Source organism: Cupressus sempervirens, chromosome 5 (genome assembly GCF_028749045.1).
Source record: "Cupressus sempervirens isolate cs-2001-9-10 chromosome 5, ASM2874904v1, whole genome shotgun sequence".
In the NCBI taxonomy this organism is placed as follows: domain Eukaryota; kingdom Viridiplantae; phylum Streptophyta; class Pinopsida; order Cupressales; family Cupressaceae; genus Cupressus; species Cupressus sempervirens.
Genome location: NC_143122.1, coordinates 528,953,081 through 528,966,312, shown reverse-complemented (window position 1 = coordinate 528,966,312; position 13,232 = coordinate 528,953,081). Strand labels below are relative to the sequence as shown.

The 13,232-nt window shown below is 32.6% G+C and overlaps 1 protein-coding gene across 2 annotated transcripts in view; it reads right to left on the bottom strand.

Annotated features, from left to right (window-relative positions):
- The window catches only part of EMB2458 (FtsH extracellular protease family), a 310,677-nt gene that overhangs the window by 286,731 nt on the left and 10,714 nt on the right, over positions 1-13,232 (bottom strand). For both annotated transcript variants that reach the window (XM_089831678.1, XM_089831679.1), the window contains exon 2: positions 3,261-3,732. In XM_089831678.1, the coding sequence (XP_089687804.1) occupies positions 3,261-3,732 (472 nt within the window). The remainder of the gene's footprint in view (positions 1-3,260; positions 3,733-13,232) is intronic.

The window sequence follows — 13,232 nt, the reverse complement described above, 5'->3', positions numbered from 1 at the left end:
CAAAAAGGAATTGCATGTGGTGTTACTAATTCTCAACTGCACGTCATCAAAGAAGCTTTGGAAATGATGAAAAATCAGATTACTTGCAGCTCTCAATGGATAGGGATGTTGCTATCAAATTTGAGGGAAATAAAGAAAATGAGGTTGATGATCTTTGTTTCCAACTTAGCATGGCTCATTTCTCTCTGTACAAATTAGAAAATCAAATGTCTATATTATCCACAACCTAAGATAAGAAGTAGGTACAAAGGAGATGGAGATCAAACAAATAGCAGAGGGGATTGGTGAAATCCTAAAGGAAGAGATGGGAGACAACGATACCAGCAATTTACATACTAGGGACATCCAAAAGGTTGACGAATCCCACAAAGAAGTAACTTGCAGCCTTGCGACACCAGTTCAAGAAGGAACATTTGAGACACCACCAACTTTGAATACTTGGGAAAAACATGCAAAGGGTCAAGAATTGGTAAAAGACGAGAAGCCTAAAATTCCGATTTGGGACAGAAATACCTCACCTTCTCATTTTTATAAATATGCAACCTATTCTCCTCATATAATTAATGGAGAAGAAAGAACAAATGTTGGTGCTCAAAGTGCAAGTGAGGATTACAGAATTCTCAATGAAGAAGTGCTTCTAAAGGTTGAAGACATGCCACAAAGGTACCGTAGGAATTCTGATTTTTACAATAGCAGTTATGTGCCTTAACAATATCATAAGGTAACAAGTTTTTCACGAGGATGAAGATAAGCCTAATGATACTAGTTCTGATATTTCATTTGATGGTGATTATTTTATTGGTGGAGATGTTGGGTTGATTGATGGCACTTGTACTGAACCAGAAATTCCAAACGTGAACATTTATTATTTGGGTTTAAGTCTCTATTAAGGGTGAAGTTGTGATTTGAAAAAATTAATTGAAAAAGGCAAGAGCCTACAATGCATCGGTAATTTGTAATCCTCTCATCGGGGAGGTCTTGGGTTCAAATCTCCTCGAGATTAACACATAATAATAATTAATCTAACAATAATACTAAAATGAATAATAAATAATCTAGGCTTCAGCCGATTACCTATCAAAAAAAGAAAACATTAATTGAAAAAATATAACATTATATATTTGAAAACTAATTAAAAATAATTAGATAAAATAGATTATAAATTAATATTTTCAAGGCAAGAGCCTATAGCACAACGGTAACTTGTGAGCCTCCCTTGAGGGAGGTCTTGGGTTCGATTCTACTCGATCTTAACACAATAATAATTAACTTCGACAAATAATCAAAACTAATCTAGGATTTGGCCCATTACCTATCAAAAAAAACAAATATATATATATATATATATATTCAAAAATTTGATGATCCCTTTTTTTAATGAACTTACATATAAAAATGCTTATTCAATATTGAATTGTTTTTCTCTAAAATTTATTCTGCATGTTATTCATATTACTTTAAAAGAACTCATTAACTATGATTAATAATAAAAAGCAAGAAATTGTCATTATTAGAAATGTAAATTGTTTCTATGTTATTATTTTTACTTTTCTAAGTAGAATGATATTTCTAATAGAAAAATATAAAGAGAATATAGAACATATTAATTATAATTTAGAAAAATAAGAGGTATCTATTTTCTTATTTTCTTTTTCTATTTTTCTTTCTAGACTAATATCTTTACAATTAATATTTATTAAATAAAAAACAATAATTTAGTTATAATCATAATCTCTTGGAATAATTAAATTTTAAAACTATATATTATTAAATCTATCTATACACATTTTTGTGACTATTTGTATAGAGAAAAAAATTTCTAAAAAAAATTGAAAAAGCAAAATGCCATTTGGCATATTTAATATTGATTTATATCTATTTTATATTTGAGAATGTCATTTAGCAATTTATTTTAAATCTGTATTTTAAAAAATTTGTGAATATCATTTGACATTTTCTATTCTAATTTGACTTTTCAGTTTAATATTTTAAATTTGTCGTTTGTCAATTTACTTTCTATTTCTATTTGTTAATAATTATGATTGTCAAATGGCACTATGTATTTTAATTAGTTTTTAAAGTTTTTATGAATGCGAAATGGCATTTGCTATTTGAAATTGATTTTCAAAAATAAATATCGTTTATAACTTCCACCTAACATTTTTTCTAGAATGCCAAATGGCATTTCATATTTTCATTTCAATTTTAATATTCAACTTCATTTGTAAATGCCATCCAATCTTTTTTCCTTACATGGCATATTCCTTGGCATATTCATGTGTTGGGATTTGCTTCTGCCATTGTATATGCCTTTCAACATAATAAATGCAATATGTAACAAAATTACATCCTCGCGAGGAATGTTGATAGCTAGCACCCATAATCAAAGACTTCGAACTCTAAAGCAAACTAGAAATAGAAAATTGTCTTTGTATAAAGATAAGCAAATACAAATGTCAAGTAAAATATGAAACTAGCCTACATCCCCCTATTCCCCTTCCCACTAAAACGAAAAAGAATTTAGAAAACTTACTCATGAATCTGAATTTGCTTGAAAAATCTCTTTTAATCTGCTTTGAATCCACTTCTGATTGATCTACAAGGTTGCCAAAGACTATTACTCTCCACCAAAACCCCTCTCCTCCAAACACTCAAATTTGCAAAATAAACAATGAATGTACAAGTCGTTGGGTGTCCCAGTTTTCAGTGTCCTAGCTAAGGATGATTGTGACAATCTCCTATAATATAAAACCCTTTTCAGTGCACTCAAAGACATTTCAACATACAGATTCCACTACCACAATTATTAAAATCAATTGGCATTAAAATGGTATTGCTTGCAGACAAATGCTTGGAAAATATTCCAACAATATCTAAAGCAAATTCAACTTATCACACATACAGAGATTAAAAAGAAAATCATCATCAATCCTACAAAAGATCCAACACCAATAATGACAACTAAATCAAATGAATTACAAATCAAAGCTGTACCCCGCATTAACGCTAACAATCTTGCTATGACTGATGGTTGGAAAAACTTAAAAATATAGAGTTCTTTAAATTTGACTCGATGCCAAAAAAAAATCATTGGACTTATTCCATGGCTGACCAGCTGATTCAATCATTCTGTGCTACCATCATGCATATCTGCTCTTAATTTAGGATTTTGTCAAGACTCTAATTAGAAATGAAGGTTACCATATTAACTGTTTAACAAACCAGAAACAATGAAAGCAATGGTTGATTAGGTGTCTCACCTGTCTTTCAGCAACATATTTTTTACCAAGCTCTACATCTTCCAGCAATTTCTTTTTTAGTTTCACTTTAGCTTCTTCACGCCACTTTTTCCATCCTTGAGCCATATAAAAACTTGCAGCTCTGGGAACATGCACCTCTTTATCATCAAACATCCATTTGAACTCCACTGGAGGAAGACCTTTCACGACATCAGCATCTGGTGTTAAAACAAGCAGATGTTTCTCTTCTGCAGCTCCCCTCAACTGATTTCTGACTAAACTCTCTAGCTCTTCTTGCATCTCTCTTAACTTTTGTGACTCTTTCTTTATGCGTTTCAGTGTCTTCTGCTTTTCCCCGTCAATAGGCAGTTCAGGATCCTCTGGACCAACTGCACCTGGCAATATTATCTGTTCCCATGTCTTCTTGCTTGCCTCTTCTAAACTGTTCCTGATCTGTGTCACACTTGATTCTGCAGTAAAGCTTTCATATTTACTGAAACAGAACAAACATGGAGAAAAAAATCATCCTTGGGAACTGGATACCATTGTTTCAGATTAGACAACATATAAAAACCAAAACAAGAGATGCCCACAAAAGTTTAAATAGCACAAGATTAAAAAACAAATGATTCTATACCAGAACTACACAAAGATAGTAAACTAGCACTTGCACCCAAAGGAGGTGCAATGGGTACGCCAATTGGTATTTGATTTGAGAGCATAAATAGAACTTGTAATCTTGTACAATGTAGCATCCATATTGGATGAAACAAAGTTATAATAATATTCTAATTGCATTTGGTAACGTCAGATTTTTAACAAGATGAGATTAAGGAAAAGTGACAATTTAGACAACTAAAGTCTTTGGTCTAAGTAAGTTTGGAAACTTTAATCAATAAAAATCCCAATTACCAAACTTCATCAATAAACTCATGAGTGGGAAGTGATTCTTTTGGCTAACTTATTAGAAGAAAATCACCCATAGTTAATAATAGTACATAGATGTTTGGAGTTTGCAACAGACTTTAAGAACAAGTAGCAACAATTATACCCACAAAAATATGGGCCATTTAATAGGAAAATCGGTGTCAAATTTTGAGCCTATTTTTTCTAGGATTATGAAAGTGGCCCCCCATTTTTAAGGTCCCCTCCTTTATACTTTTAATTATTATTATTATTATTCTTTATATAATATATTAATATTAAAGTATGGATTGAAGTTGTAAGATATATTTTATATTATTATTATTAGTTTTTTATATAATATATTGATATATTAGAAAGTTTATATGACAGACCATCAAATTTGATAATCAATGTTTTTTTATTTGTGAAAACAATATTACAAAATATTTCTACTTATTTATAATTCTATCTTAAAAAATAATCTCTATTATTTCTTGAAGATAAGACCATAAACATTTGTACCTATCAACTATTCAGAATTTGAATGAATTTGAAATATATATTAGCAAAGTGGTAGAGCAACTTAGCTAATAATTGTTCTAGTTTTGTTAGTTAAAAAATGATTAAATGGTTATTTGATTATAATTTTTATTTATATTTTATTTTAAAGAAACTTAATTAATGTAATTGATGCTTTCAATTATTAAAATTATATATAGTTTAAGTTATTTCTTTCAATTTTTTATTTTATGAAAAGTAAATTGATTTTTTTAATTCTTTAAAATAAAATATTAATAATCAATTGATTTTTTTAATTCTTTAAAATAAAATATTAATAGTATTTTGATACTTCAAAATTTCTTTGGAAATTTTTCCAGCCTTTAGTTATTTAATTACTTTATGCAATTATTATTTTATTAGTACTAAAAAAATCATCCAATGCAATATATTTCTAAGATAAAATTATCATGAAAATAGAGATGATGGAAGAATTGCTCAATCTATTTCCACATCTTACAAAACTATTACAAAACCATTGTTGTTAGTATAATACAAACAAGATATAGAAATGCAATATTGTATATATATTATGAATCAATTTCCTCGCTGCAATAAATAAAGTAATAGCAATATGAAATATCAACATATCATTGTAATAAAGTTTGATAATCAACTATCTAATGATTTCAATATCAATACTAATACACAAAAACTTTGCCTTTTTAAAATTTATAATTACAAAAAAGCAATTTGAAAGTTGCTTCTCTTGTTCTGTAGCTTTTAATAAAAGGTGTGTTATGGTAGTGTTGTTCATAGACTCATAATTTGAGCACAATATTATAAATGATGAGGTGTGTGTCCAAATTAAGTTGATTCCCTGTTAATGTTTTGTGACGCATATACGTGAAAAATATGACAAAGGTAGGATGAGTTGATTAATGAGAAGCTTTGAGAAATAAATTGGAAGCCAAGGCACTTTAGTTTGACTAATTACATCTCAAGGTAAGGTTAAAAAAAATAGTTATTTAACTACATCTGGAATTATGGACACACAGTGGATGCCTGCAACTTATAAAAAAAGTAAATGCTAAAAGAATGGAGGTTCTCTCATCTTCATATTTCTCCAAAACCTTTTAAGTTTTTAAAATAAGTATAGCATACTTTCTTTGGTATTTTAATGATTTAGTTGTAATTTTGTATTAAAAATTTCTAGTTGATGGACCTTTAACCATTATTCAAAATTTATGCGATCATTTTCTGGTCTGTTCTGTTCTTTCGTTGTTGTTCTGCCTCTGCATTGAGCAAACTTTTGTGGCTTTTAATCTGCATCTGAACATGGGGTTTGTAATCTACGGTAGTGAAAATGGCAGCCGTGGACTGGGGCTCATTCACGAAGTGTTACCCAGAGTGAAGCTCAACAGGGGATCCGTCATGTACACCATGAGAGAAAGTGCTTCTATGGTCGGTGGATTTAATAACAATAACAAGTCTTCTGTAGGCAAAGAGGCTTCTTAGGGAAAAATAAGGAGCAGATTGAAATGGATATCAGCTTGGCCAGTCCCAGCTTAGTCAGGCCCCCTTTCAACGGATTCTCAACTATTCTTCTAACAAAAACCCCGATTATTTGGACCCTCTGTCATACAAAAATCCCTTTAATCCATAAAATATTTACTTAACAAACATCTAATGATAGTGGTCCCTGAATCTATAATTGTTCCTCTGTTGCTTGTCTCATCAATATTCATGATCTTGGAAGTCAACTTCAAGTGTTTTCCACCATAGTTATGGCTCTCAGACTGAGGTACATTGTAACTGGTTATTATATTGCGTGGCATCCTACAAATTCTTCTACCATATTTGCGGATAACACTTCGCACAACTTTGAACATTAAAGGGCATGTTCAAGACAAACAAAACAAGGTGCATATTTTATTGCAATTCACCAGCTTAAAAACAACCATTCAGCTCAAGGTTTACTCATATAATAAGCATAATGTGTTCCCCTGCATATATTTTTTATCAAACATCAAAGGGGTTTTCTGTGGGATTGTGCAAAAAATATGTGTAATGCAAATGCAGGAGAGAAGAAATCTTACCCAAATGAAGTCGGCTACTAATCTCTTCCTCATCAAATTTATGGCTCGTAGACAATTAGCAAAATTGCTAATACATTTTCCCATTTACGATGGAAAATTCTATTTACAATTGGCATGGTTTCCTTTCAACAGGTTTCCATTTGAGGAGAGAGTTGACTATGAAACTGGGTACACAAATGTTTGTACAAAAATCTGCAATCACCCAGAGAACATGTGAACCAGAGACATAGACGCAGGGGAGGAATTGATTGAAAGGCACTGATAGAAATAACGTGTATTACACAAGAAATGTGCCTTTGACAAACACACATGAACTATAGGGAAATGACGCAGAGAGGAGCACAGAAATAACACATGGATGAAGAGTGCAGTGAATAATGAAATATAATATATGTAGATTGAATACAATTGCTATCAAGCTTCATGTCATTTCTGCAAGACACCTTGGCAGCCAGTGAGCTTGTCATCGAAACACTCTGCGACTTCCTTCATGTCACTGTCCCCTGCATTTATGTCTCTGGTTTCTTCCCGTTCTTAAGGGATTGTGTACCTTCCCGAGGAATTCTTTCATTGGAATCAAAACATGCCCTACTTTTTCCAAATGTCCCCTCTATGCGGATAGTGAAGGATTAATGGCCCTACCGAAGAAACTGCAACAAGCCATTCCTTTTAAATCAAAGCCAAAAAGGAATCTTCCAAAACGAAAAACCCCATTACTTGAAAATCGTCATGTTGTGGTTATGAATGAGAAATGTCAGAGGTGTTCAGTTCGCGCAATGACAAATGTGCGAAAGAACAAACCATTTACTAGCAATCTGCAGAGAGGTGCTTGGTACATGCAACTATAAATGTGTGAAACAAAAAAACTTTAAGACAAACCATTTACTGGCGATTTCAAACCATTAACCGGCAACAACTTTCTGGTGTGAGACAAATTCAGATTGGAGTGAACTCCAGAAGAAAAGCCTATCAGCTAATAACATCTGACGAGGAAAAGCCTTGTGCAAACATTAGACTACAAATACAAAACAATTGTGTATGTCTAACCAAACCAGCACTAGCATACAATAGTCCACACAGTAAGTCTCTAATTATAGACATATGCCACACATAAAATCCCCAAGTCAATTTTGAGGTGTACATAGCAGTCTTTATTACATGATTAAGGCGGAGGAAGGAATTAATTACATGAGTGAATAACATTATGGTGCACATGATTAGCCAAGGCAAACTAGAAAATTATCAACAACCTTGATCGCACTTCAAAGCTCAAGCTTTTCCCTTCCAAATTTTCCTATATAACAATATTCTGCTGATGCAAATAAGACTGCAGTCTATACTGAAGTTGCCTTTATGTTAATATGGTTTCTCCTGCTTCCCTTCCATTGTCCTATGTGCATACTAGGAAGCACAGAGACCCCACGTACATACCACAAACCCCTCTGGATTCAAACATCTGTCTTACACAATGAAACCACTGGATCCTCGTTACTACTGCAACTAAGCACACAAACACAATGAAAAATAAAAGTCAAATAGAATATACATATAAAAATGCAGCAAGATAGATGATCCTAAGGTTCACCAGCATTTATCATAGCCACATATATGAGAAGGTACCAATTGTCATAATGAAACTCCTTCCAAGGTATTTATTGACAAAATTATAAAACCTAGGGACTAACACCTCTGAGACTTCAAATGGTCGAAGACAAGTGAGATTGGTAGGAAGACTAGAAAATAGCCAAGGGTAATCAACATTGGCATGGAAGCAACAATAAGGATGTTAAAAGTGTCCTTAAGTGATCACAACAAGGGTATAAACTTATACAGTGAAAAAGACAGCCTAAGCTTGTAATTAATATGTAAATCGACCTAATGGGAAGATTGTTATTAAAAATACTGACAGCAAAAGATTTTTATCCTTGGCTTTTCATCACTTATCATTTCAATTTATTGCTAAATATCTTTCATTGGTACTCAACTTGTGCAAACAAAAGATATGGGTAAGGTTTTTTAATATTAAAACCTTTGCAAACCAAAGACCCAAATGCCTTTGGATACACAAGACATGCACCATTTAGAAACTGGGAAGTATAAAAATATAACTACTAAAAAGTATAAAACAATAAATATAGAAGTTCAAAAAAATGAAGGCAAAAGTACAGATAACAAATGGATAAACACAAGGATCAAATCAGTTGATACTCGAAATCCTTTTCGACGTACAAAACACTACAAAACCCAAAGAACATAAATGGGTTATGGAGCTTTATTTATTTCTCAGTAATTAACACAAAAACAATTTAGAAAAATATTGAAAAACCAAAAATAATTGCTTTATTTCTAGATTGAAGATTTCAAAACAACAGTTGGCCCAACTTATAATTTTCTTGAATTATATATCACTTCCTCTCAATATATTTTCTCTATCAAGCTCATTTCCCTCTTGGTAATCCAAAATAAGGCCTGGAGTATCATGGACTCATCAAAGTGTGGATGCTGACAAGACTTGGTTCTGGTTGATAAATAATCTTTCTATTACGTTGATGTATCATCTCAAGCAGCTCTTCATATGAAGTCAAAATTGAAATCAGTCATATTAATCAGAAAATTATGAAAGAAAAAAAGGTACTTATTTTTAATAATTTGAAAACCATCCTACAATGCATAACTTTTCTTGGTAATAAATCATTAAAAACATTAGTACAGTCTTTTCATCACACATGATTCCTCTATCATGTTCCCCACACCTAGGAATAACCAAGGGAATAGCCAAGAAGTATCTCTTGGTCATCTCAAGTCTACCACAAATTAGTCACACATCCTTGAAACAAGAGACCTGCTGCTAAACATTCCATGGACATGTACTTGTCCCCAAGACAGCCTAATGACGACATGAAGCTATGCTTTGGATATTTGAGCATCATATTAAATAGATGAATTAGGGTTTAGGCAAGGTCAAGATGGTCTTGGATTCATCCATGGTCCAGCACAGGCATAATTGTCACATACCACAACAGAAAAGGTTTTTAACTCATTTTTAAAATACCAGAAAAAAACACTTTCAAAATTCATAATATGAACTAATTTAGCACAAAGCAAACATTACTTGTTTGACAAATATAAGAGACCAAGACATCGACTTTTCTCCCAAGCAACTATCTTTCATTCTTGAAGCTTGTTGATTATTATTTTGAAGATGAAGGTGAAGAAATGACAGTTGTTTTTACAGATGGTGTGTGTGATAGATGTTTGAGAGGAATTTATATTCCTCTCTTATACTCATCGGTGGTGCCCCTTCACCAAGGATCACCACTCTTCCATTATTATGATTATATAATATAATTATTATTATATTATAATACAATAAAATTAGTTTATTATATATTACAATATAATTATATTATATTTTATTATATATTAGGTAATAGCCTACAACACAATGGTGAAATTGTGAGCTTCTCATCTAGGTCTTGGGTTCAAGTCTACTTGATCTTAACAAATAATATTAATTAATCTTAAAAAATAATTATAATTAATTGCAACTTCAGCCCTTATACATCAAAAAACAATTATATTATATTATTATTATAATATAATATAATTATTATAATATAATATAATTATTATCAATATAATAATAATTATATCAAAATAATTATATTATCACAACCATAGTGTTATCTATGGCTACTCCTCAAAAGTGGGTCCATGATGTTTACTCCCATGAATGAAAATGCAAATGAGCACAAGTGTTCATTACAGAAGCACTCAACGTGATGTTGTCATCGTTAATCAACATAAGTATTGAGTCATGGAGTCTCTCACATGAACTCCACCATGGCTACTCCTAGCGGGTGGAACAAGAGCTTTCACCTCAAATTCATTTGTCTCTTAGAAGAATACAATATGAGGGTCGACACCCAAATTCTCCATCTCAAAGAAAAATGCACTACGAGGGCCGACACCTCAAATTTCTCCGTCTCAAAAAAATATGCACTATGAGGGCTAACACCTCAAATTTCTCCGTTTCAAAGACAAATGCAATACAAGGGCCAACACCTCAAATTTCTCCATCTCAAAAGAAAAATGCACTACGAAGGCTAAACACCTCAAATTTCTGTCTTGAAGAAAAATGCAATACAAGGGCTAACACCTCAAATTTCTCTGTCTTGAAGAAAAATGCAATACAAGGGCTAACACCTCAAATTTCTCCTTCTCGGAGAAAATGCACTACAAGGGTTGACACCTCAAATATCTTTGTCTCAAAGAAAATGCACTACAAGGGCTGACAACTCAAATTTCTCCATCTCAAAGAAAAATGCACTACAAAGGATACCTCAAATTTCTCCCTCTCAAGAAAAAATGCATTAAAGTACATCTCAAGAGATCATTGATGTTGAGGCTTCCTCTCAGAGAGGGTTCATTCTCCACAACTCCAAACTTGTCCCAAGAGACCATCTCAAGATGGTCTACTCCCTCTAAACCAATAAAACAAAGATCCTCAAAAGTCAACTGAAGCAAATCCTCTAGTGGTTCCTTCTAATACGAAAGCATACCCTACTCATATGGTCCCAATCATGAATGTAATCAAGTCTGAATCATCTCCAATGACTTCAATGACAAGTGAGTCAGGCTGCTTCACTGTTGTTGTTGAGAATTTAGAACTTTTCTTCCAGCAAATTTTTCAAAGATTGCAAGTTCCCATCACAACAACTGATTCAAATGCCTAGTGCACATCCCTACATGCCTTCTAGGCATTTTGTCAAACAATTTACAATCATTTTTTGCAAATCCATATTTTGCATACATGGTGATGGAACCCTATTTTTTGGGCCTCCATTTGAGTAAACATATTGCACATCAATGCTAAGGATCTAAAGAATTTTCATTATGCATCTTCCACAATGAGTGGATATAATATGTTCTTATAAGGCAATTTCAAGAAGAGAGTGTTTTGTCTATTGACAAGATAAAGGAGATTAGTGCTTCTATGAGGAACTTCCCAATATTATACAACAGAAGATCAGTGACCAAACATAGGACATCTTGAAAGATGTTACTGATTAAGTGTTGACTGTTCTAAGGAAATGACATGATGAAGGGCGATCGTGGATACATACCAACACAATGACTTCTCATATAATGTTCCGAGACATACAAGCTAAGGCGATCATTATCTATTGAGTCTCATGACAAGAGTTGAGAGACACACATATCCAAATTGATATTATGCAGTGAACCAGTTTGATATGGAGACATGCTTCGCCAGCAATTCAGGGATTTCAATCCTATTCAAACATAGGTGGAGAGAGAGTATATCTTGATCTATTCACATTGCACCTGTAGCAGCACTTGCAGAGGAAAGAGGTTGTGAACGGAAAAGGTCATTGATATCAATGAAACATAGTATTGACTTTAAATACAGTCACATATATACCTAATGCACAGGAGAACTCTATCAAGTTCCCAAACTTCATAATCCTTCTCAAGATATATTGAACAGTTGCACATGTGTATGATTAAAACTAATGATTCGTAGGTAGGTTTAAGTCCAAGAGTAGCCTTCTCAGGCATGCCTGAAACATCCACACAACTACAAGAACAAATAAGAAATCAAATGAAGGATCCAACCTTGAGACAATGTCATTTGTTTATATTCACAGGTGATATTCGGTATACAGATGAAAGCCACAATGGAGATGGTTGTGTGTGGCGACCGAGTAAAATTTTCCAAGTCTTCAATCAGTGTCACTGGATTAAGGTTGGAATTGGCGGCTTTGCACTTCATAAAATGAGCAACTAAATAGACATCCTCTCACTTCAGAAACGGCAATTTAAAAGACAATTATTTCCAACGACTGGCACCCAAGATCCGACACATAATTTCTTCTTCACGTCAAAGTAAAGCACAGAATTATGATAGAGAAATTTGAACCAATTCATCACCTATGGATCATAATCTTATATTTTCAAATACATACACTTTCGAATATGGAAATTTGTCAGATAAAGGACCGCAGGTATTTGACATCACTGTAGAGGAGCATCTAGAACAATTGGTTCACTATTTTAAACTCTTTCTCATCAACCAACCTCCCTCTTCACTTCTTGGCGGCCAAATGCACATAGCGACGGAGATTAACGTCAAGAAGGAAGGTCCAACGTCCTGATCGAAGTCATCCTTTCATTCACAACAACACTTTTTCATACACAATGACTATTGGGGAGTCGTCGGAGCTTGAAAAACATATATCGTGGGTGCAAGTAAATTTGTGAATATATAATATCCGATAAATAAAATGAAATACAGTGATTATACATAAAATGAGGAAATTATAATCATCAGTTATGAAGAGTTGTGTTAAAAGTCACACTAGACATAAAGCTAATAGCCATAGAATTATAATTATTAGAGATAAAAGAGTGTAATTAATTTATGACTCTTCATTTTAAAAGTCATGTCTCCTTATATCTAAGATATAAA